Source organism: Panthera pardus, unplaced genomic scaffold (assembly GCF_024362965.1).
Source record: "Panthera pardus isolate Hobbes unplaced genomic scaffold, ASM2436296v1 HiC_scaffold_16, whole genome shotgun sequence".
Lineage (NCBI taxonomy): Eukaryota > Metazoa > Chordata > Mammalia > Carnivora > Felidae > Panthera > Panthera pardus.
This window is the reverse complement of record NW_026526721.1, coordinates 72,631,453-72,657,456: the sequence shown is the minus strand read 5'-3', so window position 1 is coordinate 72,657,456 and position 26,004 is coordinate 72,631,453. Positions and strand designations below refer to the sequence as shown.

Genomic DNA, 26,004 nt, shown 5'->3' with positions numbered 1-26,004 from the left:
TATTCTGGCATATTGGTATTTCCATAAACTTGCAAGTGGAAGATAAGCTGTTCAATAAAAGCCATTTCATATATACAATATACAGAAACTATTTTAAAAGTCTGTTCATATAATGAATTCTTTTGGTACTGACAAAAAATTAAGATACAAATAATTGACTAGAAATGAAACTACCACTAAACTAAGATACACAGGAACTGCACTTCAGCTCAGGAAAAAAATCCAGATCTTACTGTGTTAGAAGAATAAAGTACATTTGTCATAGTATACATTATCATACTCCCTTTAAAGCAGAGACTATTTAAAAATTTTAAATTAAAAACTGTTCAGGATTACTTCTGTCTGTACATTCAGCAATTATCATCATATCACTGGTTACACACAATTCTCTCATCATGCAAAAAACCTGTTAGTCGTTTTCTAAGGTCTAATCAAGTCAAACAATAAACTAATTACAGCAATTTAATTAGCAAGCTGTAAATCATAGAGGTGTAGAAATTCCGCAGTTCAACTGTATTTCCTGTCTATAGTACAGTGCTATTCAATTTTCTCCATGTATTAGAGCTAATAGGCATTGATACTCAAAATAAAAATTTCATTGTAGCAGCAAATGATAGAATATGTGAGAGAAGGAGTTCCTAATTTCATGCCAGTCTTTATGACCTTTTATTAAGGTAAAGGACTGTGTATGTATATGTGGAAAGGAGTAAGAAACAAAAGCAGGAGGTCAAAATAGGCATATAAAGGGAATGTTGAGACCATATTAGAATTCCATTTATTTAAAAAACTGATCTGAAAGTCTGCCCATCAAGTGTACAAAAAACAGAGCAGATGTTAGTGCAAGTTTAACCTGATAATTTATTTGTGAAAAAAGCTAGTTTTGATGAGAAAAAATTCAATCCTGTCCTTGTAAACATAAAGAAACTCAAGGGTAATTTTAAAGATAGTAGGCCAGAAAATGCAACAATTACTCTTATAATCCTTTTCAATTAAACAGACAAATCAAGTTGAAGACACATGTTAAAATACTTCTTAGACTCAGCATTTTACCAGCCTATATAATTGGTTGCTCCAACTGGATTTGAGTTAAAAAAAAAACTTTTTATAAGAGCTATCACATCTAGAAGTGAATAAATTAGAACCCCCCCAAGAGATATTATTTAACCTCTAAAGCATAAAAAGCTATATAATATCTTATACAAATTAACCAGTGTTCTTATAAAACCTCAGTTTTGGACTGATGACATTATGCTGTATTTGTGGTGAAGTACTAGGCACAAGAATATATGTATCAAGTAGGCATTTCATTCTAATTAGTCTCTATTTAATTCTTGGCAATATATAATAATTGGTATGCATTTTGGTACTTAAGTCATGAATTGTTGAGAACAAGAAGCAGTGTATTATAGTAACAAGGTTTATATCTGACAATTACAGTGTTGAACAAGTCTTTTCTATGAACTCTGTGATTTGTTTTGCAGTTGGTCACTTGCAGTAGATCCTGCAAAGAAAAAAGAAAAAAAGTCAATATAATTTGTTGTGTACTGCCAACCTTAACTACCTGAGCTAAAGTTCCCTTCCACTGTCATGGATGATAAACAAATATAAAAACCTAAAAAACAAGTTATATTTGATGTAGCCTAATCAGTCTGACATAAAATCATGTGTGTATTTCCTAAATATTCTAAAAAAAATTTTTAATGTTCATTTATTTTTGACAGAGAAAGAGACAGAGCATGAGTGGGGGAGGGGCAGAGAGAAAGGGAGACACAGAATCTGAAGCAGGCTCCAAGCTCTGAGCTGTCAGCACAGAGCCCGATGCAGGGCTCAAACTCACAGACTAAGAGATCACGACCTAAGCCGAAGTCAGACGCTCAACCGACTGAACCACCCAGGCTCCCCAGGACCTGGAGATTTTAAAAGCCAATTAAGATTTTTTTTTTTAAAGTCTCAAAAAGAGTAGAGGACAAATAAGGAATTTACTTCCCTATGCCTTATTACAGTCTTTTCTATCCTTGTGGACTTTATAATGCTAAGTAAGATAAATTCCTGTGTAAGGAGTACTTCATCCCTACTGAAGAAAAATCAGGCACTGAGCTAACACAAATTTTAATCATCTATTGTATTTAAATGAAAAAAATGTGTTTACATTACTAAAGGTGTGAAATCTAAGTCTTAAAAGCAATGACAGACAAAAGGCCAGAGTTATTTGTCAAAAGCCATGACTTAAAAAAAAAATCCTGTTAATATTTGCACAGTGGTACTGGTGCAAATTTCCAGCAAATGAGGGGTATTCCTAGTGCTCTGCCATTGTCACTAAGAATTGATATTGAAAGTCTGAGCAGAAATTGATGAAAAGTTATAACCAAAAAAATGTTCACTTTGAATACATAAAAATACATCACTGAGATATATAGGTAAGTGGGAAAGACTGATTAGGGTATGTCCCTACTAAAAATGGATAATAGGGGTGCCTGGGTGGCTCAGTCGGTTAAGCATCCGACTTCAGCTCAGGTCACGATCTCACGGTCCGTGAGTTTGAGCCCTGCATCAGGCTCTGGGCTGACGGCTCAGAGCCTGGAGCCTGCTTCCGATTCTGTGTCCTCCCTCTCTCTCTGCCCCTCCCCCGTTCATGCTGTCTCTCTCTGTCTCAAAAATAAATAAACGTTAAAAAAAAAAAAATTAAAAAAAAAATGGACAATAAATTTTAAGAGGAAGAGAGAGACATGTAACAGTAATTACTTAAAATGTAGTTTGTTCGGTTACATATAAACTAAAAAAAAAAAAATATGGTGAATAAAATGGAAATGAAATGCTATATGAAACAAAATGAAAGGCTAAAGCATAATATAGAATAAACAAAAATATTACAATTAGGACATGAAATGAGACACAATCATCAGGTCCTACACCACAGATTCATATTTCATATATGCTCACCAAAACACTAATAATTATTTACTTTCCAGAGATTTAACTATGAGGCACAACAAATAAAGTAAATCTCCTGTTTTCAAGTACAAAGAGAAGGTAAATGGGCACAAAATCTGTATTAGTGGTATAGAAGATTCACCTACATTAAATACCAGAATAACAGTTTATTAAAAATAAATAAAATCTATTCACTATGATGGATCAAGAGCTGGTAGGTTGCAAGGGCTAACTGTCTGAGACTTAAAAACAAATAGAAAAATCAGCCAGATATTTTATCAATCCAACAGTCAAAAGAATCAACACTGGAAAGATCTGACATACTTTGTACTTGAAAGGATGTTAAATAAGTCTTCCATATTAAAAACAGGTTTCTTTTAAAAAGTTTAAACCTTAGATTGGTATGGCAGATAAAATACAATCTGAAACATCAAAAAGAAAACACAGCTTAATGTAAAGATAAACATCACTGCTTAAACCAAGTAAACAAACAAAAAACCCCAGCCATATACTTAATGCGTGGTCTTAAATCAACTCTGGGCACAAAAACTTTATTTTGAAATTAGCCATAGGGCTTGAAATTTTAGGAAGTTTGGCATAAGTGAATTTCAAAAAATTTTTCCGAGGCTCTTCAAACTTATGTGTAAAGCAAAACAAAGTATATTATTTAGGCACAAAGAATCATGAGAGTATCAGTGATGATTTCAGAAACATCTAACCTTGATTTGATTGTTCCACGTTCATGCATTCTTCAGCTGCTGTCTCTGACATTTCTTCATCTTCCTCATCATCATGCAGGTCTTTTGAAATTAATTGTCTAGCTAATTTAATATTCAGTCCTTCATTGTAGTGAAGCTTTCTTTTCATTTCAAATTGTCGCTTTTTTTCTACAAGATACAAAAAGTAGGCTTAGAAAGTCTTTAGCTCAAGGACTGGGAAACTACAGCCTGCATCTGTCTGGTCAATAAACTATTATTGGAACACAATCATGCTAATTTGTCTTTGTAATGCTTAAGACTGCTTTTGAACTCAATGGCAGAATGGCAGGGTTGAGTAGGTACAATAGCAACTATATAGCCCACAAAACTATTAAACTATTTACTACCTGGCCCTATCTCTTTTAGATGGTTCAAGTATATCTTAAAGGTAGAATAGGAATAAAAGCCCTTAATAGCTACATTTGTGAAGAAAACTTAAAGATGCAAGAAAAATCTCAAGAGTAGAATGAGAAAAAGAGCAAGGTATATAATACCATACATATGTCAGGTACAAAGCCTGCACGCATGTGTATGCATACGCACAGAAAATACAACTCAACAAGTAACAGTGGTTACAATTCTGGGTCAAAGAACTATGGGGTAATTTTAGTCTTCCATTTTTATAATTACAAATTCCTTTTATCCACTAAGAAATTGCCGTGACTTAAAACACTGCTAGCTAAACACATAACCTCATTCCCAGAGTAATTTTAAGAAAAGGCTATTATAAGGCACAGTGAAGTGACCCTAGACTATTCTTTCATTTATGGTCTTCAGCATAGATATACAAAGTTAGTGGCAAATAAATATAACTGATATTTTGTAAATAGCATTTAAACATTAACTGTTTACGAAGAAATAGTTCTGAGATTTTAAAACTTCTTAGACCAGTGAATAAACAAGGGGGGGGGGGTGACATAAAATTGCCAACTGTTTATTCTGTCAAACAAGAGCATTAAAATTCATTTGCAATAGTTTTATTACAGTATTCATTAAACCATTTCAATGCCAAAAAAGCGTAGAGAAAGCTCAGAATAAGACTACTCAAAGTACTTTCTCAATCTCCTCTAATTCCCTCTAAGTTTTCACCATCATCTGCACTTACAGATGTTCTTGTTAGTATTGATCAATCACTTTTCAGCCTCTATTTGGGTTGGAAGAAGGTAAGTTCTGAGACTAACAGCCATCTCAGTATTCCATAAACATTTGTTTCAAACTACCAAGATCTTGCCAGGCATCTTTCTTCTTCTCTATTTAAAAATTACTTTTGTGATTTGATTTATTGTTTGAGAATATGATATGGTAGAAGGAAGTAAAATTTAAAAAAGAGGCCAATAAAAAGACCAAATCCTCATGACTAAATTTTTAGTGACGCCTTTCAAGTATTCAGATGATGTAAAAACCAATGATAAAAAAGCACACACAAAAATGGTTTTACAAACTTACAGTGACAAAGTAAGTCATGGAGATGTAAAATACAGCATAAGGAATACAGTCAGTAATACCATAATAACATTGTATACAGTGACAGATTGTGACTATATTTATCATGATGAGCACTGAGTAGTGTATAGAGTTGTTGAATCAGTATGCTGTGTGTCTGAAGCTAATTTAACATCAATTATACCTCAATAACAAATTCTTAAAAATGGTTCTGACTGCCTCCAATACCAGATATATTTACTAAAAAGGTAATATTTATCATTACAAAGCAACATACGTTTATGGCAGAAACTTAAAAAAAAAAAAAACAATTTCCTCACTCAAATTACCATTAACTTTAGAGCATTTTCTAAAAATATGTTTTTTCTAAAAATAACTCATATATTTTTATATATGCTGTTTTTTCACTTACTCTATAGTTAGGATTACCATATGTCCCTGTTTGCCCAGGCAAGTTTAGTTTATGTGCACCATCTGATGAAATATAGTATGACCCTTTCTTTCATTCTAAAATGATCCCGAGTTTAGACAATAAGGTATATGAAGATATAGTAAAATTCTGCCACATACGTAGCAGATTTATATAAGTTTTAAATGGTTGTAAAGTACTGAGTTACCATTTCATCTTCTATTCTTGGGTGAAAGACTTCTGATTCCCCTCCTTTGTATTTTCAGTGTTTTTATAGTGTAATACACATACATTTTTGTGTTTTGGTTCTATGATTTTCTCAATATGAACTAGTGTTTTTTGCAAATCATGCATCAGGACTCTTTAGTGAGTCACAACCAGCATTTTTTAGAAAATGAAAACAGAATAAACTGGATTGCACTACATATACTAAAGGTGAGTACTGTTTCTTTTTGTAATTTATGCATACATGTATACTGAGTATGACTTTGTAAAAAATGTTTACAAAACATTGGAACAGACTCTGGAAAACTGAATTGCTAGATCAAAGGGTGTCATTTTCTTTTAAAGCTTGGGGCTCATATATTGCTATACTGCCCTCCAGAAAAGCCAAACCATTTTTCATGCCCACCAACAGTGTATCAGTAACTTATTTCTACACATTCACAGCCAAAGAAAAATTGTCATTCATTCTAATCTTCGTTGATCTGAAAGGAAAGAAAGGTACTAAGATGCTGTTTTAATTTGTAGTTTCTTATTCCAAGGAGTTGATGTTAACGTGTTTGTGAACACTACTGATAGTCTAAGAAAATTATTTATTTTAAATTCTAAGAGATGTTGAATTTGGTTTTGCTTGTTACAATATATCCTAATTTTACAATATTTAAAATGTATGGCATAAATTTAAAATATGCAATCTATTCATTTCATAGAAAGATGCTAATACTACTGGTCTCAACCTTCTTTGAATATTTATGCCCATTTTATCTACAATCCTTGTATGGTAGAGAAACACATTGCAAAGAGTACAAGGACATTAAGATTTCAACCCTGGCTCTAACAATAATCAACTCTCTATGTGAACTTCACAAGTGAGTCTCTTTTGTATACTTTTTTTTAACTATTCTATAAAATAATATAATGCAGAACATACCAATTATTTAAATTATTAAAAGTTATTATTCACTGAACACTTACAATATGAATCAGCTTTAAATCCTTTATCTTATTTATTTTTTAAATTTTTTTTCAACGTTTTTAATTTATTTTTGGGACAGAGAGAGACAGAGCATGAACGGGGGAGGGGCAGAGAGAGAGGGAGACACAGAATCGGAAACAGGCTCCAGGCTCCGAGCCATCAGCCCAGAGCCTGACGCGGGGCTCGAACTCACGAACCGCGAGATTGTGACCTGGCTGAAGTCGGATGCTTAACCGACTGCGCCACCCAGGCGCCCCTCCTTTATCTTATTTAATGCTCACATTACCTCTAAATATTTTTATAGATCCCAATTTGAAATGAAGAAACTGAAGTTCAGAGAAATTACAAATTAGACAAGAGATACCTGGAGTACAAATTTAGATTTGTTTGACTCCATAGCCTGTATCTTAATTGTTATACTATCCGTTACAAGATAATTTTTTCTAAGGATTTCTACCAATAAACAAAGACTTTCAAATATGTAATTTGTTTAAAGGCAATAAACACCTACATGAGTCAGTAACTCTACCAGCAGGAACTGAACTTTTGAAATTGTAATCAAATTGCTCCCCCTGCTGGCTAATCCATGTAACTACAATTTGAGGAAAAATCCCTTAATGAAAACTGACAGTATAGATTAATAATAAATTCCTTTTCTCAACAGATCATGTTTTCAAGAGAATAATGAGGAAACCAGGTCTAGAAACAACTTCTATTTGAAACTGTTTTCAAGGGTCTTTTGGAGTATATTTTTGAAAAGTAATTAGGAAGTCACTGAGGGTACAAGACCTATAATACAACTTGAGATTGGGCTATCTGTATATGGCTCCTTTGTATAACAATTAGGCTCAGACCATCATAGTTTGTTGAATATGCTATATTCTGAAGATGACAGACAGGAATAACAAATTATATCTTAGGAGCTACACATGACAAAGATCCTGAGGATTAAGTAGCATAATATTCAAAATTTTAGCCGTACAGTTTCAGAACTCTTTTACAGTACAGGTAACACCTATGGCTTCAAGTACACTACTACTCTTTCTTTTTGTGAGGGTACGTGTGTTTTACTTGCATCGTTTTCCCTATATAGGCTTGGCTTTTCCTTTTAAAAATAGTTAAACTATATAAACAATTTTAATTCTTGAAAAAACTATACATTGACATGGTCAAAAAGTTTAAAAAGTAACAAAGTGAAATATCTTGTCTTCTTACCTCCACAGATAACCAGTGTTATTTGTAAAAACAGAAACCGTGAGTAGGTAGCAATGCCTTAACTATCTACTGTGTGGGCTACAAGAGCCTCTTCCAACCCTGTTGAGAGAGCTCTTTATCTCCTTGTCTATGACATTACTGTTCTTTTCGTTCAATGTTCAATGGGACCTAATAAAGATCTTCACTCTACATCTAACCATCTTGGTTCATTTGGCAAGTTTCACTGCTGTTTTAAAAAAGAAAAAGCACAAGCAATTGGGAAATTAGCTCTCACTGGTATACATTTTAAGATCACCCAAATATTCAAAGACTCTAAAGCACTAATTTACTAAATACTTACTGAGCATCTACTCTATACCAAATAGTAAAAAAAAGTACAAAGAAAATAACACTTACAAAAAGATGGTAATATTTTCCCAAATTCTTGCAATTGGCGGTGGTGGGGGGGGGGGGGGGAGAGTTGTTATCCAATAAACCCACACAAGCAGAATCTGAATTATAAAAATGTTGCTCCCTAATCCCCCCACCATCCACTTCCTCAAAAGGAAAACCACTTGACAACCTTCAAATAATGGATTATTAAATAAATTATTAAATAATGAATTCATTTTAGCAAAAATTATTAGCACACTGCTAAAAGCAGTAAAGGAAATGAACTACCTTGTTCTTCAGGTGAGAGGTCACTATCCTCATCTTCACTGCTTTCTTGTTCATGAACCCGATACTTTGGCTCTGAGCCTTCAGCAGCAGCTAATCTACACAACAATCATTTACAAAGACATCAACACTGTGATATTCTTTTATTGAGTGTCTCATTCAACTTCTCAGTCTCATAAAAACATTTAAAGATCATTAATATGCTAACTATAACCTGATGAGGAAAATAAAATAAAGTGGGAATGAGTATAGAAACCAGTAAGCAACAAGAACAGTGGAGGGTGACAGAAATCAATGAACAGCAAAGGAATAGAGCTTTTTGTTTATGAACCCACTTATTTTTGCCTTTCTTACTTCAATCTTTTTTAAAGTTTATTTATTTTTAAGAAATCTCTAGATGCAGACCCAATATGGGGCTCGAACTCATGACCCCAAGATCGAGTCCCATGCTTTTGACTGAGCCAACCAGATACTCCATCTTACTTAGATCTTTAAAACACAGTATATTTAAAAAAAAAAAAAAAAAAGCATAGGGTATTGACAAAAGGAACCTGTGTACCAGCCTCTAGTACTCTAATCTTTCTGCTACCTGCATACTTTGATTTTAATCTCGAAACAAGTTGCTATGAAAAATCCAGATAAACTTAGCACATGCTTTTTCACACTTGTACAAGTGGAATGCATTTAACTCTGCACAATTAAGCACGAGTAAAAATACTTCATAGTAGTCTTCAGTACTTACTTCTTTGCTAAGATATCTGGGGTCAAGGCTTCAGTGGTTTCTGAATCACTCAAAGCATCTTCATCATCACCTACCATACTAGAATGACAGCACATTATAATTAATACCTGAACTATAATTTTTCAAGCAGAAAAGCAAGGTAGAGAACTGTAATTCTATTGATTTACTTGTATCGACATATTTATAGCTCTGTTGTCATCTTTAAGCCTTAATTTTGTTTCTATTTCATGCAGACATTTAAAAATTCAGCACTAATCAAGAAAATCCTCCAAATGATCTACTGTAGCCATGAAAATAAATATTAACAACTCGAATCATTTGTAAAAAATAAAAATACTCCAATTATTCCATCCAGCGGGAGGAAACAAATATGTAGGAAAACAATAACAAAACCACTGTCTGGTTTCAGAATATGTATTTGTACATCAACCTGAAGATAGAAACAAATGATCTATATAGACATAAGGTTAGGTAAAATACCGTAATTAGATCCTAAAAGACCCAATTCAGAAAGTTAAAAAGCTATTTATATTTAGCTTTCCCAATCTAACTCTAATAAAACATTTTCTCCCCACTTCATTACAAACATGGGCATCTTTAATTCTCAAGTCGCTGAAAGGTGTATAAAAGCAGAAGTCACCTATATATTTTTTTTTTTAAATTTTTTTAACGTTTATTTATTTTTGAGACAGAGAGAGACAGAGCATGAATGGGGGAGGGTCAGAGAGAGGGAGACACAGATTCTGAAACAGGCTCCAGGCTCTGAGCTGAGCTGTCAGCACAGAGCCCGATGCGGGGCTCGAACTCACAGACCGCGAGATCACGACCTGAGCCGAAGTCGGCCGCTTAACCGACTGAGCCACCCAGGTGCCCCAGAAGCCACCTATATTTTTAAAAAATGCTGATTTATACCTTTCCTGGTTGAGGAGACAAGTTAAATAAGTGCTATAGTTTAGATAATGCTCTTTTTTCCATGGGAAGTTGAAATAAACTCATTTACATTATTGGATATAATTAAACAGAGGAGGATAAAATAATCTATCAACTTGCAAAATTTCTACAGACAACTCTAGGTTATGCTATAAAATTTACAGACGAATCGTGTGTTTGTGTGTGTATATATACACATACGTACATGTATAGAGAAGCATAACTTTTGTACCCTGTGAAAAATTTTTTTTAAGTTTAGTTATTTGAGAGAGAGAGAGAGAGAGAGAGAGAGAGAGAACAGGGGAGGGGTAGAGAGAGAGAATCCCAAACAGGCTACACACCAGCAGCACCGAGTCCAACACGGGGCTCGAATTCATGAGCCGTGAGATCATGACCTGAAATCAAGAGTTGGACACTTAACCAACTGAGCCACCCAGGCACTCCAACAGTGTGAAATTCTTTAGTATAACATGATTAGATCTATTAAAAGCATCTTCTTCTATTAAATAAAACTCTTTTTAAAAAGGGCCATTAAAGAAATTGGTAAAACTGAGCACTAAGTCAGGGTGCCTGGTGGCTCAGCTGGTTAAGCAGCCAACTTCAGCTCAGGTCATGATCTCGCAGTGTGAGTTCAAGCCCCATGTTGGGCTCTGGGCTGACAGCACAGAGCATGGGAGCCTGCTTGGGATTCTTTGTCTCCCTCTGTCTCTGCCCCTCCCCTGCTTGCACTCTGTCTCTGTCTCTCAAAAATAATAAACATTAAAAAAAAATTTTTTTTTAAAAAGAGCACTAAGTCGATAAAAGCAAAGCACACGTGTGTGTGTGTGTGTGTGTGTGTGTGTAGCCTCAATTACTTAAGGACCAAATAACTTTGACAACTCCCAGAGGAAGGATATAGGTAAGGTAAAGGGGGGGGGAGGGAGCAGTACCTAATAAAATACCATTCAGATTTATTTTATTTTAAATATAAACAGTCTAAAAATAATGCCTATGACTGTTTTTTTTGAGTCACATACAATTTTAATTCTTTTCGGATAGTTATTTCTAACCAACACAGATAATAAAGGATATCTATTACAATTATTGAAAAGGAAGAAAGCCCTGATTTTTGCTTCTGGTACAATAAAAGCTTTAAGACATGTTTTATATTATATACTTGTAATCAGAAAAACAAGGGCATTAACTTTTCATAAATAATATGTCTATTTCTTCCCTCAAGCTTTATTAGTATTGAGTTTCAGTACCTGTACCTATTTCATTATCTCTTTCTACCTTTGTCACAATCTTCATGTTTATTCTTGTTTTTAGTGTTTTTACTAGGGACCGCTGAGTTACAACAAACATTTACTACTACAATTATGATGTACAAACAGATCCCCCAAATTTTAAAGTTACATATTACTTATACTATTATATAAAAATATTCAGTTAAGTTACTGATTAGTGCTCCAGTAGCAAGTATAAAATCATACAGAAACTTAAATCAGCTGTTATCCAGAAGCTCAAATCGAATGCAAAATGGAAGTAAAAAAGGAATGTCTGGGAAACATTACCTATGGTAAGGAGTGCTAGGTTCATCTATTTTCATTAAACCATAGTCTTTGTCTGCTGGATGGTATGTCGCCAGGATGTTCATTTCATCCCACTTCTGGGATTTTTTACTAAAATTAAAAAGAAAAACAAATTCCCTCAGTGAAGTAAAAGATAAAAAATGTGCACATCTAAAGTTCACAAACATCCAAATCCCACATTTCAACTTCTATTTGACTGCTAGCTTCTATTTTTACAAATACTTTCTTGGAATAGAAAGTGACTTAGGGTAAAAGCCTAAGTAATTACAATAAATGTCAGTAAATATTTTATAGAATACTTAGTGCCCACATATTAAAAACACTATTTAGAATCTTCACCAGGCATTCAAGACACTATTACATTATGACATGCTTAGTCTTATCTGACCTATGGAATTAACAACAGCAAAAAACCTGAAATTTACACACTGCATGATATTAGTTGAGGATTTTTCATCTACTAGTAACCGTTCAATAAAAAACAACAAGATGTTTCCAGGCCCTGAGCTTGGGGTGCCTCTGTTCCTCATGGTGGGACACCTGGTTTCTGATTTGGCCTTCTTGTCCCTCCAGGCAGTGGAGGCGATAGGCAATGGAGATGATGGGCAGGGAAGGCCAGAGCCCAGCTGGGTTGACCCTCAGACCTGGCTGAGCTTCCAAGGCCCTTCCAGTGGGTCAGGAATGGGACAGGGGGTTTTGGGCCAGGCCCTGAGATGTGGGGGATTCCCCCACGCCCCCATGCTGTACGAATTATGAGGGAAGACGGCATACTGTGGACCTCAGGTTGGAGGTCCTGGCAGCCTGGAGACCTCTCAGCTGGAGGGTGAGTGGGGAGCCAGGGTGGAGAGCAACTCTGAGAGGGCCTTCCCCAATCCCTGCGGTGCCCCACCTGGGGCTGTGAAGCTTGAGCAAAACCCTAAGGAGTCCCAGGACATCAAAGCTCTGCAGACCTGGAACAATTTGCCAAGCTCCTGAAGCAGAAGCGGATCACCCTGGGATATGCTCGGGGCAATGTGGGGCTCACCCTGGAGGTTCTCTTTGGGAAGGTGCTCAGCCAAATGACCATCTGCTGTTTTGAGGCTCTGAAGCTCAGTTTCAAGAACATGTGTAAGCTGTGGCCCCTGCAGAAGTGGGTGGAGAAAGCTGACAACAATAAAAATCCACAGGAGCTATGCAAAGCAGAGACCCTTGGGCAAGCCCAAAAGAGAAAGCAAACAAGTGTCAAGAACTGAATGAGAAGCAACCTGGAGGACATGCTCCAAAACCTACCCTGCAACAGATCAGCCACACTGCCCAGCAGCTCAGGCTTGAGAAGGATGTAGTATGAGTGTGGTTCTGCAATCATTGGCAGAAGGGCAAACAAGCAGTGACTGTTCGCAACAAGAGGATTCTGAGGCTCTGCATCCCCTTTCTCAAGGGCACCAGTATCCTTTCCTCTGGCACCAGGGCTCCATTTTGGTACCCCAGGCAATGGGGGCCCTCACTTCACTACACTGTACTCTTCAGTCCCTCTCCTTAAGAGTGAAGCCTTTCCTTCCATCTGTCACCACTCAGGTCTCTCCCATGCAAAGTGAGGTGCCAGCCCTTCCCAGGAATGGGGGCCAGAGGAAGGGGGAGAGCTAGAGAAACAAAACCTGGGGTTTGTTCAAACCAGGACTTTAGGATTAAGTTCTTCATCCACTAAGAAAGGATTTGGGAACACAAAGGGTGTGGGGGCAGGGAGTTTGGGGGAAACTGGTTGGAGGGAAGGTAAAGTACAAGGATGCTCTTGTTTTTAATCCCCACATCACTCATAACTTTCTTAAATAAAGAAGCCTGGACACACACAAATAAAATAAATAAAAATAAAAAACACCAAAACTTTCCTTGGCCTAATTTTTTCAAAGATTTTCAAAACAATAAAAAGAATTAGAACATAAAACTGCAGAGAATACCTCACTAAATTTAAATACCATTAATAAAGATTTAGGTTGCAAATAAAATTACAGTTCAGTTTTTCTTTAATCTAGAAAAATAAGAGTTTGCTAAGAAATGGTATATTCAGAGCACCTGAGATAAATTTACTTAAGAGAAATACAAACAAGTGTTTTATAAACATTAGTTAACATCCATTCAACAAAATATTTACACATCTTTTAACGTGTTAAATAATTAGATGACTTAATTATAAATTCTTCTGATCTACTCATTAAAAGAGACGTCAAAGACCTCTCTGCCACCCAAAAATATTTTTTTCTTTTTAAAAAAAAAATTTTTTTTAATGTTTATTTATTTTTGAGACAGAGAGAGACAGAGCATGAACGAGGGAGGGTCAGAGAGAGAGGGAGACACAGAATCCGAAGCAGGCTCCAGTCTCTGAGCTGTCAGCACAGAGCCCGATGTGGGGCTTGAACTCACGGACTGTGAGATCATGACCTGAGCCGAAGTCGGCCGCTTAACCGACTGAGCCACCCAGGCACCCCAAAAATATTTTTTTTCATACACAGTTTGTGCCTTGGTTATATACTTGAAAATAAAACTACTGTAAAAAATCAATTAGATTTTACACAGATTCAAATCTTTTCTGCATTTGTCCACACTGGTGAGGTTTTTGTAGTGAGATATTGGTGAGGTATTTTTAATTTTCCTAAATCCACCAACATCCAGATTGAAATGCTCTTGAAAAATTACATTATTTAAACTTTAACACCGTATTTCCTTCATGCCTTGAGTTACCTCAAAATTTTATGTGCCTACTCATGGCAGGTGAGCCTTTTATGTTCTCTTGCTTTCTCCTCCAAAGCACCCCTGCATCCCTATCTCAGACTAAACACTTTTTTCTTCTTCCTATTATGGTAAAATATGCGTAACATAAAATTCACCATTTTAAACCATTTTTAAATATACAGTCGTTCTGTGGCATTAAGTACATTCACACTGCTGTGAAACCACCACCACCACCCAATCTCCAGAACTTTTTCATCTTCCCAAACTGAAACTCTACCCATTGAACACTAACTCCCCATTCTCCCCTCTCCCAGCCCCAGGCACCCACAATTCCATTTTCTGTCTCTATGAATTTAACTACTCTAGGTACCTCATGTAAGTAGACTCATAAAGTATTTGTTCTTTTGTGACTGGCTTATTTCACTTAATGTCTTCAAGGTTTATCTATGTTGTGGCATGTATCAAAATTTCCTTCCTTTTTAAGGCTGAATATTCCACGACAGACTAAGTACTTTTGACTACAAGTTCCTTACCCTTTGTTTTACCAAGAGGCAAAGGTGGCCCAGACATACTCCACAAGTGACTAAGACTACAATTCTCACTTTCCCCCCAAAAGCAGTCAGAAATTACCTAATGTCTCTTCGCCATGAAACAGGTAAAATCTTAAAAGCCTGTTACAAAGTTAAAAATTAAGACATATGGGTCCATCACTGGAAGCACAGAAACAAGATTTCTTCTTTGAAGAGTTGTTTTTCTCTTTAAAATTCAGGATGGAATGCACCTGAACTTTCAACTAATCAAATTTAAATCTCACTAGTATTAAAACAACAACAACAACAACAACAACAACAACAACAACAACAAAACTTGATTGAACTAAACTGGAAAAATAGACCCTGCTTTATAATATTGATTTCTTTAGAGGTCTAGTTGCTATCTATCGAGTAATACAGAACTGGTCTTAGGGCAGAAAAACAAAACAAAACACAGTTTAACTGGGAGAAAGATATTTAAGGTTCAGGTCTCAGTTACTCTTCACTAGTTCTAGGACTACAGGCAAGTCCAACAAACACCCTGCTTTGGGCTATATTTATTCTACATGGAAATTATAATAAAATGGAGTTTTAGTAAGTCTTCCTTACAATACAGGGTTGTTGAGATAATCAACTGAAATACTGTCTGTGAAAACAAAATTATATAAGTACCATGAAAACATAAGGAGTTTTTATGATTTTTAAAAAAAAAATTTTTAATGTTTATTTCTGAGACAGAGAGACAGAGCATGAGTGGGGGAGGGGCAGAGAGAGAGGGAGACAGAATCCGAAGCAGGCTCCAGGCTCTGAGCTGTCAGCACAGAGCCCGGCGCAGGGCTCGAACTCACAAACCGTGAAATCATGACGTGAGCCAAAGTCAGTCGCTCAACCAACCGAGCCACTCAGGTGCCCCTTATGATTTTAAAATCTAAAGCTTTGGGTTAAAAATCCTGAAATCATATCTCACTTTGCACTATAGAGAATGGGCTGAAAAGGGCATTCTGAAAAGATGTTTAAAGTTGCTTTTGAACCGGATACCGTCCATCTTGCCCTGTAAGACTCAACATTTAAATGATTTTGAAATATTTAAGATCTGCCACAGAATGAATTTTTCTAAAAAAACAACCTGTTCTGTATTTGACTAAGTCTACTGTTTCAGACATTTTGCTAAACATTTCTTATCTATACGTTTCTGTGAATTTAGAAAGCTAATGACTAGGTCCGCTCATGGTCATAGTCTATATAAGGAAACTCCCAGTGAAGAGATACATTTCTAAAGATTTAGGTAACAGACATGATAAAGGAGCTCTGATTAGAAGAGTCACAAAAGAAACAAACATACACAAGCTTTAAGAGAATTAAAGTCTGTGAAGAAAGCAATTCTAATTAATAAACAAAGTGAGACTTATGATACCGTAGCTAATGTTCCCTCCTGAGAAACAAATGTCTCTGAAATGACACCTGGAGTTAAGCGTGAGTCAGAAACAAAAGCACAGGTAAAAGTTTCATAAAACCTGTATTAATAGACAGTCCTATTCTATTAAGACTTCCTATTAAAGATACTGTGAAAGAAAACTAACACATCCATTTATAAAGTTTGAAAGCTGGCAAAACTAAAGTGTGTAAGGATGTATGCTTATATGATTACCACAAAAGTCAGGAGAGTGATTGATTATGTTGGGGGTGGGGGGAGGAAAGAGTGTGACCGGAAAGGGCAGGGGACATTTCTGAAGTAATAGAAACATTTTTTTTTTCTTAAACAGGATGGTGGTTACAGGGGTTTTTATAATATATAATAATTTTATGACATAAATAATTTATAATTTTATAATTTCTTAAACTTTAAAATTACATTTAACACATCTTTCCGTATATGTATTATGTTACAACAAAATACTTAAATATAAATACATATTAATGACCTTGTTAGGTACTTCCTAACTTCAAAGAAAACAAGTTATTTCCTAAACAATGTTAACAATATTGAATTAAAAATGACAATTTATCATCATTACTTCTTAGGACAGGGGAATGACAGACCTTTGGAGTTTAAGAGGTTCTTCTAATGGGTGGGAAACCAAACACCCTATACATCTATTTTGTGAGATAATATGAGAAAAAGAACTGTAGGATACAAGCAGAAATAATGTTTCCTTGGAGCACCTGGGTGGCTCAGTCAGTTAAGTGCCTGACTTTGGCTAAGGTCAGGATCTCATGGTCTGTGAGTTCCAGCCTGGCATTGGGCTCTGTGCTGACAGCTCAGAGCCTGGATCCTGCTTCAGATTCTGTGTCTCCCTCTCTCTCTGCCCCTCCCCCGCTCATGCTCTCTCTGTCAAAAATAAACATTAAAAAGAAATTTTTTTTAAAGAAATGTTTCCTTAAAATTAAGGATAATATTTAATAATCACAATACCAGCACCTGAACCCATTAACAATTTTGATTTCTGCATATTCTTTCACTATAGGAAATAATATATATTATATAAAAATATATAAGCTATCAGTATATATATAAAAACACATACACAGCCTACATACACATACAAAACAATAAATACAATATATAAAATAAATATACTGATATGGAAGCTGTTACTATATATATTTTAGCATAATAAGCCAAGTTGAAAATAGCAAATTGAAAAATTGCATTTTCTAGTCTTTAATTTTCTTTTTTTTTTTTAAGGTTTTATTTTTTAAGTAATCTCTACACCCAACTTGGGGCTTGAACCTTACAACCAGAGATCAAGAGTCCCGACTCAGCCAGGCTTCCCTCTAGTCTTTTTTTTTTTTTTTAAAGTTTTTTTTAATGTTTATTTATTTTTGAGAGAGAGAGAGACAGAGCATGAACGAGGGAGGGTCAGAGAGAGAGGGAGACACAGAATCCGAAGCAGGCCCCAGGCTCTGAGCTGTCAGCACAGAGCCCAACGTGGGGCTCGAACTCATGGAGCGTGAGATCATGACCTGAGCCGAAGTCAGACGCTTAACCAACTGAGCCACCCAGGCGCCCCTAGTCTTTTTTAACAAATGCACAAGACTCAATAATAAACTGTCCACCTAATGTTAGATATTTATATTAAATCCAAGATTTTCCTATTTAGAATAAAGGAGAAATTACCATATTTGGGCACAATCTATTCAATGATATTTTTAGGATAATTTGCTAGGATAGGTATATCTAAGTTAAAATTTATTAAGGGCTTGGGGCGCCTGGGTGGCGCAGTCGGTTAAGCGTCCGACTTCGGCCGGGTCACGATCTCGCGGTCCGTGAGTTCGAGCCCCGCGTCGGGCTCTGGGCTGATGGCTCGGAGCCTGGAGCCTGTTTCCGATTCTGTGTCTCCCTCTCTCTCTGCCCCTCCCCCGTTCATGCTCTGTCTCTCTCTGTCCCAAAAATAAATAAAAAACGTTGAAAAAAAAAATTAAAAAAAAAAAAAAATTTATTAAGGGCTTTATAGTTCTTGATATTGACAACATGGAGTGTCATGTTGTAAAAGTTTTACCTTTTATTTATTTTTTAAATGTTTATTCATTTTTGAGAGAGAGAGAGCACGAGTGGAAGAGCAGCAGAGAGAGACGGAGACAGAATCTGAAGCAGGCTCCAGGCTCTGAGCTGTCAGCACAGGGGTCCCATGCAGGGCCTGAACCCACGAAGTGCAAGATCATGCCCTGAGCCAAAGTCAGACGCTTAACCGACTGAGCCACCCAGGCGTACCCATCATAAAGTTTTAATAGAGAGAACAATATGTAATGTCCCCAATCATCACCAAACTTTGCCAAGATTGGATATTTGTGCATGTGTTTTCTCCACCTGAGCAGGTATAAATCAGTATTTAAAAGGGTGGCTCAGTCAGTTGAGTGCCCAACTCTTGATTTTGACTCAGGTCATGATCCCAGGGTGGTGGGATTGAGCCCCCTCATCAGGCTCCATGCTCAGTGGAGCCTGCTTAAGATTTTCTCTCTCTGTCCCTCTCCCTCACACATGTGCACTCTCTCTAAAAATTAAAAAAATAATTAAAAAAAGCTGGTTTCTTTGTTCATTACCTTATAAATATGGGAAAATGCTTGTTATTTTACTTTCCTTTTATTTTTAAAAGTTTATTTGAGAGTGTGCAAGTGCAAGTGGGAAGGGGAAGAGACAGAGAGAGGGAAAGAGAGAGAGGGAAAGAGAGAGAGGGAGAGAGAGAGAGGGAGAGAGAGAGAGGGAGAGAGGGAGAGGGAGAGAGGGAGAGGGAGAGAGGGAGAGGGAGAGAGGGAGAGGGAGAGAGGGAGAGAGGGAGAGGGAGAGAGGGAGAGGGAGAGAGGGAGAGGGAGAGAGGGAGAGGGAGAGAGGGAGAGGGAGAGAGGGAGAGGGAGAGAGGGAGAGGGAGAGAGGGAGAGGGAGAGGGAGAGAGGGAGAGGGAGAGGGAGAGAGGGAGAGGGAGAGAGGGAGAGAGGGAGAGGGAGAGAGGGAGAGAATCCCAAGCAGGATCTGTGCTGTCAGCACAACACAGAGCGTGATACTGGGCTCAACCTCACAAATCGTGAGATCACGACCTGAATGGAAATCAAGAGTTGGACATTTAACCGACTGAGTCACGCAGGCACCCCTTACTTTCCTTTTATGAATTATGTTTATATACTTTGCCTTTCTACTGGAAACCTTCTGAGTTTGACTAAGTTCTTTACATACGAGTAACTTCTTCACATCTATATAGATTTACAATGATGAAGAATTATATAAAGCACTCAAATTTAAAGATTTAAACCATGTTGTGTATATATAAACCCAAGAAATATATATATAAGATAATAAACCACATTACGTATCACTATATTATATATAGCCCAAAATTTTTGTTTGCCATTTACTCTCCACTATAAATAGAACTGAAGTTTTATATATTCAAAGCTTTACTCCACTTCCTCAACGTAATACTAAGAGCAAAAGAAATTCTTAGAATTAATCAGCTCCAAAGAAGATAACAATATCTTGAAAAATCATCAATCTAAATAAGGGCATAAAACAACAGGCTTCAAAGCACACCGGAATTCTTAGGGAGAAGGTAGTGAAGTAGAAGAAACTCTCAGCAGAGGACACTAAATATGGAAATAAGCATCTCTAAAGTTTTGGCAGAATTAACATTAGTTTGGAGTAACAAAATCCAAAAAGCAGGATTTGAGGTTAATTCCAAACTGTTTGTATGACCTGCGGTTCATTCTCTCTACCTAGAAAAAAAGAGGGACACCACCACTTACACTGCAGATCTGCTAGGAGCACGAAAGCACCTGCTGGTTTCATTTTCCTCCTCCCACTTGGGAGATTGGTTTTCCTGCAGCCTAAATCTCGTCCAGAAAATCACCCCTTCTCACTTTCACTTTGATAGCTCATATGATGCCACCTCAAAACCTACTCGTACTTCTTGTTGCTTGTGACTTGCTCATTTGATAAGTTTTAGCCACGCTTAGAGTGGGAAGCAAGATTTTGCTTCAAGGTGTTACACTTCTTAATTGCACATTTCAAGAAGTGGTTCTTTCTTCAAATAAAGATTCAACTTACATAAGTTGACAAAGTACAATACTTTGAAGCTTGACACAATTACTGAACAATTAAAGTAAGAGTTAACAATAAAAGCAATCAGTAATCAAGAAGTCACTTTTGGAAAACTGCTCAGTGAGGCTTTGACTATAGTCCATATCCCTTTACAGGCAGAAAAAGATGAAGTTGAAGCATGCTTATATGAAATTATATTAAAGGCAATTAATTCAAGCACAATGTTTTGAAGCAGAATTTGCCTGTATCACCTGAGAGTACCATAGAATTTGAATGGAACATAGTGACTTCAAAGCATACTGTGTAAAACAACCTACTGAGATGTGGGAAAAATTAGACTTCTATATTTATTTCTACTTGAAGACTAATATTTGAGGGTGAGGTACTGAGTTAAAAACTTTACATTTATTAACTCATTTAACAATTAAACTAGGCATGGATATAACGAATAACTCACTGGAAGTCACAGAGCTAGTAACTAGTAGAATCCAAACCCAGGCAATCTAGCCCCAGATTAATCACTAACCTATAACACCTCTCATAAAATAGGCTTTAGTAACATTTCTAAGTTTTTTCTTAATGTTTACTTATTTTGGGGGGGGGGGGGGAGAGAGAGAGAGAAAGAGAGCACGCGTGAAAGTGGCGGAGGGGCAGAGAGCAAGGAAGACACAATCTTAAGCAGGCTCCAGGCTCTGAGCTGTCAGCACAGAGCCTAATGCAGGGCTGGAACTCATGGACCATGAGATCATAACCTGAGCTCAAGTCCAATGCTTAACCAACTGAGCTACCCAGGCGCCCTGTCTTTAGTAACATTTAACTTCATTATTTTCACCAATTCAAAATGCACACGTTTCTCATTTCAACCTCTCTGAAAACATCTTAAAATGGATGGCATCTTATAATTGACAGTATTTTTTTCTTTCTTGGTGGTACATAAAATCATGGTACATCTTAGAATACATGATTTCTTATTTTTGATGAAATGCACATGGCTACTCACCAGATCTGTTATGTTAGACCTTCACAAGTTGTACACTATATTCAAGGTATCCTGATAGAATGGGAATTCCAAAATCATAGGAGATGACAGTGGTGTTCTAATTAGTTGAACAATGTGATAAAATTGAGGTTTATCTATAACTGGTTATGTGGATTTACAGATTCTGTCCAGTTGAACTAACCCTCAAAAAATGGTATCTGACAAGTGGTAACTGAAGAAACCATTCCTTGATGATAACAGTACCGTAACAAGAATAAGAAAATAATAGCACTGAGACATCAAAAAAAGTTTGACAAGAACTGTATAAAAAATATTCCAGGACTATTTGAAATATGGCATTATAGGGGCGCCTGGGTGGCGCAGTCGGTTAAGCGTCCGACTTCAGCCAGGTCACGATCTCGCGGTCCATGAGTTCGAGCCCCGCGTCAGGCTCTGGGCTGATGGACGGCTCGGAGCCTGGAGCCTGTTTCCGATTCTGTGTCTCCCTCTCTCTGCCCCTCCCCCGTTCATGCTATGTCTCTCTCTGTCCCAAAAATAAATAAAAAAACGTTGAAAAAAAAAATTATTAAAAAAAAAAAAAAATGAAATATGGCATTATATGAATCTCACTTTAAGTGTATAATGAGCCTTGAAATATTATCCAATGATAGTAATATATGAGATAAATTATAAACAAACATATTTGAAGCATATTTGATTTTTTTCCTACTAAAAAGATACACAACAAAAAGTTTAGAGACCACTGGAATAAGACAACTCAACTTCTGGCCTTAGGAAAAAAAAAATCCCTTGGTAACATGTCTCTATGTTAAATAAAATGTTAAATAATATCCTCATAACTAATGAAGTCAGGGTGAAGCAGTGGTATGTGCAGAAAAAGGAAAACTACGACTTGATAAAGAAACCAATAAAAGGTATGGTTACTTGCAGATTCTGAATTTGCAAATATGCCTACTTGATAAAATTTGTAACTCCAAAATCAATACCTGAGGCGTTTTCTCCATCTCTCACAGACATGCACAGAACAGGGAAAAATTTGAGTTGCTCCATACACATCTTCCCAGCTGTTAAACAAGGGGATACTTTATCTTCTTTGCTTTAGCACTCATGTTGTAAGTAAGTGTCTCTTTTGCAGTCCATTTAGTACCACGTTTTCTGCTTTTTTGTTGAATGTATTGTTTTAAATGGCTCCCAAGTGTAGTGCTAAAGTGCTGTCTGGTGCTCTAGGCACAAGAAGGAACCTTGCAGGAACCTAACTCTGTATTTCCCCTTGGAGCAATGGTTCAGTACGCACTAATTCAGTGTCTATGGTTATTATACAGAACAGAACTACTAAGAATAACAAGAATTGACTTAGATCCCTGGTCATTTTCACATTAATCTGAGATTCTTTTGCCTTATACTCTGGTCCAACATTTAAAGGTAAACTATTACACTACACTTACTAGTTTCTGAATTTTCAGTGTATTGTAACTAAGATAGCTATCTCTTTTCAGTCCTCTTTACAGGAAAGGGGGAATACTGGTTGTATTTAAATTAAAATCAAAACATTACAAAGAGTGTTCAACTGTTTTTTGTTTTTTATCATTTCTGTTCAAAGAGGCTCTCATAATAATACTGTTTGCATAAGCTATGACATAAACAATGTGGAGTGTATTACCAATAGAATTTTCTTTGCTACATGACTGTAATCATTAACACTGATCATGAAAAAGCCCATCCCCTTTTACTACTTGGAACCAAACATGAACCTCAATGAATTAGAGCTTTGAAGACTTCAGTGCTAACCCTCTCAACTGGACAAGTCAGTCAAAATCATCTACCCTGGAACCTTGTAAAAGGTCCCTTCTAAGTGAATCTGTCCTGCTAGCAGTCTAGGATAGTGGTTTTCAAGGCAGGAAGACCTGGAAGTAAACCCCAGCCAATAATAGAGAGAGGCTAACCCACTGAGTAAGGCCACAGGAAATTATGGCAGATCAAAGTTGAGAATAAGTAGAAGATAAGGAAACAGAGAAAGAGAAAAACAGTAAGTTACTTGGTAGCCAAACAAAAAGAAACTCAAATGAAGCTTGCCAGTGAGAACCACACTCTTGTGGTTGAATACTCTGAAACTGCATAAGAGCTTTCTGCAGTTTGTTTTGTTTTGTAAACTATCTTGGTCTTCCTGCTATAGCTATGTGCCCATGAGATTTGTTTTCTTAATTTAGTAACCTACAACCAATTCCCCACCAATTCCCACTTGAAGCAGCTTACCCAAAAGACAGGTTTGAAAATTTCCTGTTAGAGAATGTAAGTCAAGCATCCAAAGGCCATGATTCTATGCTGTCATCCTACTTAGTGTTTTCTTTAAGGTAACACAAATTTCCATAAATCTATGTGGTGGGAAATTTGATAGCAGTAGTTCATTTTACAGACCTAAATTGATATTTGAACAGGTTTGCTCTAGTTGCAATATTTTAAATTTTTACAAACATCCTCATTTTACCTTTATGACCTTACAGATTTCAATAACTTCTCTCCAGAATGAGGAGTCTTTATACTTTTAGTTATCTTAATAACACCGAAGCCCCCTAGCACTTCTAATCCAGTGGTATATTTTACACTCTACTGTACTGTACTACTTATGTTTTCATTGAGCATGGCACCTTGGATATCTTCCTCTGTGCAAATACATCTATCTCATTCTTTTAAAAAGGCTGGTGTATTGTTTCATTATATAAATGTACCATAATTAATATTTCACCAGTCCTTATTAACAGACCTTGGGTTGTTTCCAATTATTTACTATAACAAAATGCTATTGGGCAACATCTCTTTACATGTGTATGTGTGAGTATGAAAGACTAAAACATCACTAGATCATTTTAAGTGGCTACTCTCTGAACTGTTCTGAGTTTAGTTATGCCTTCCAAGAGGAACAAAGACTAGAAAGTACTCCTAATTCTTGCTGCAGATACAAAAACAATTAGCAATAAGTATATTTTCATTAAATATAGACCAAAGACTTGGAAAATTTTTGTTCCCCTTAGTGGAGAGAAAATGACAAACCAGGATCTACCATACCAGACTGAGTAAGGCATGATCTTCACCTAAAAAGGAATGACTGTGGAAGCTCAATTAGAAAAATGGGGAAAAGGGTCTCTTTTATGGAGAGGTCTCCTATTGGCTTGAGACCAGATTTTAAAGGGTTCACATAAGAAGAAAAGACTTTTATCATTGAAAAATTTTAGATACCTCAGATACGAAGTTAAGAAATTATAAAAGCTTAACAGGTGAAGCTCTGAAACTTCTATTTGATTCTTTAATGTTCCCAATTTCCCAAAGTTCAAAGATCAGATGTTTGTTTTACAAAATATTACATCTGCGCATATACTTTTAAAAAAGAAAAAAAACAAAAATGATAAACGTCATAGCTCCTGTCTTCTTTAAATCACTCTAGCCGGCACCCTGGCCGGAGGACGGAGACCCGAGCGGTGCCGGGGCCGCATCCCCAGAACTGCCCCGGTCGCCGGTCAGCGCTCAGGGTCGGGGTCGGGGCCGGTAACGGCGGCGGGGAGGAAGGCGAGGCCGCCCGAGCGGGGAGGAGCTTCCCAGGCCCACCCGCGGCCGTCGCTCCCGGCTCTCACCTCAGCTCTTCGTCGACACTCCGACCGGGCTGTTCGGCCGAGGCCACCACAGAGGAAGTCGTAGAACTCTTGTTCTTCAGGATCCCCTTGATGGGCCGATGCGAGGCCGTCGAGGCCGCCATTGCCCGCCGCTCCGGCGGTCGGCTCAGCGTCGCTGCTTGGCGCCGGGTCCAGGAAGGAAAGGGCTGGGCGCGTGCACAGACTCGCCAGGCAGCCGCGGAGCCCGCCTGGGGCTAAAGCGGCCGCACCTGCTGTCGCGGAGACGACTACCGGAGTCGTTGTGACGACACAAGGACCCCGACGCCAGGGCCGACGCCGCGCGGCTGGCGGCCCTTCGCGCGCCCTTCGCCACCGACACCTAACCGCGGCCCGCGGAGAGAAGCCGGCCTACTGCCCCAGCGCGGGAGCGACGCCGACGCCGAAGCCGAAGCCAAGCGGACCCGCCCTCTCGCGATATCTAGGGAGGGGCGGGGGCGGGGCGAGAACAAAGCCTACCTCCTCTTGTTCTCGCCCCGCCCCCTCCCGGTCTTTTGGTCCTCTCGACCCTACCCGGGCTCGGTCGCAGAGAGCTCAGGAGCTGTTTTGGAGAAGGTTCAGAGGTTTCTGGTTTGCCTCTCGGGAGGAAGAGAGAGAGGGAGAGCGAGTTACAGCTCTCTCACTCCCACCGCTTTATAGGGTCCATATTGTTATTTCTGTTTTATAGATAGGAAAACTGACGCTCAAGGTGACATCATTCCCCAAAGATACTATCTGAT

The 26,004-nt window shown here is 37.4% G+C and overlaps 1 protein-coding gene and 1 pseudogene across 1 annotated transcript; one reads left to right on the top strand and one right to left on the bottom strand.

The window, feature by feature from the left end:
- Positions 1 to 838: 838 nt before the first annotated feature.
- PPP1R2 (protein phosphatase 1 regulatory inhibitor subunit 2) lies at positions 839 to 25,687 on the bottom strand. Its single transcript, XM_019448775.2, has 6 exons — positions 25,250 to 25,687; positions 11,837 to 11,944; positions 9,354 to 9,431; positions 8,615 to 8,709; positions 3,651 to 3,818; positions 839 to 1,501 (listed from the first exon to the last, which is right to left on the bottom strand). The coding sequence occupies exons 1-6, from the start codon at positions 25,369 to 25,371 to the stop codon at positions 1,455 to 1,457; spliced, it is 618 nt and encodes a 205-aa protein (XP_019304320.1). The 5' UTR covers positions 25,372 to 25,687; the 3' UTR covers positions 839 to 1,454.
- Positions 12,280 to 13,543, top strand: LOC109266570 (POU domain, class 5, transcription factor 1-like; annotated as a pseudogene).
- Positions 25,688 to 26,004: the final 317 nt, after the last annotated feature.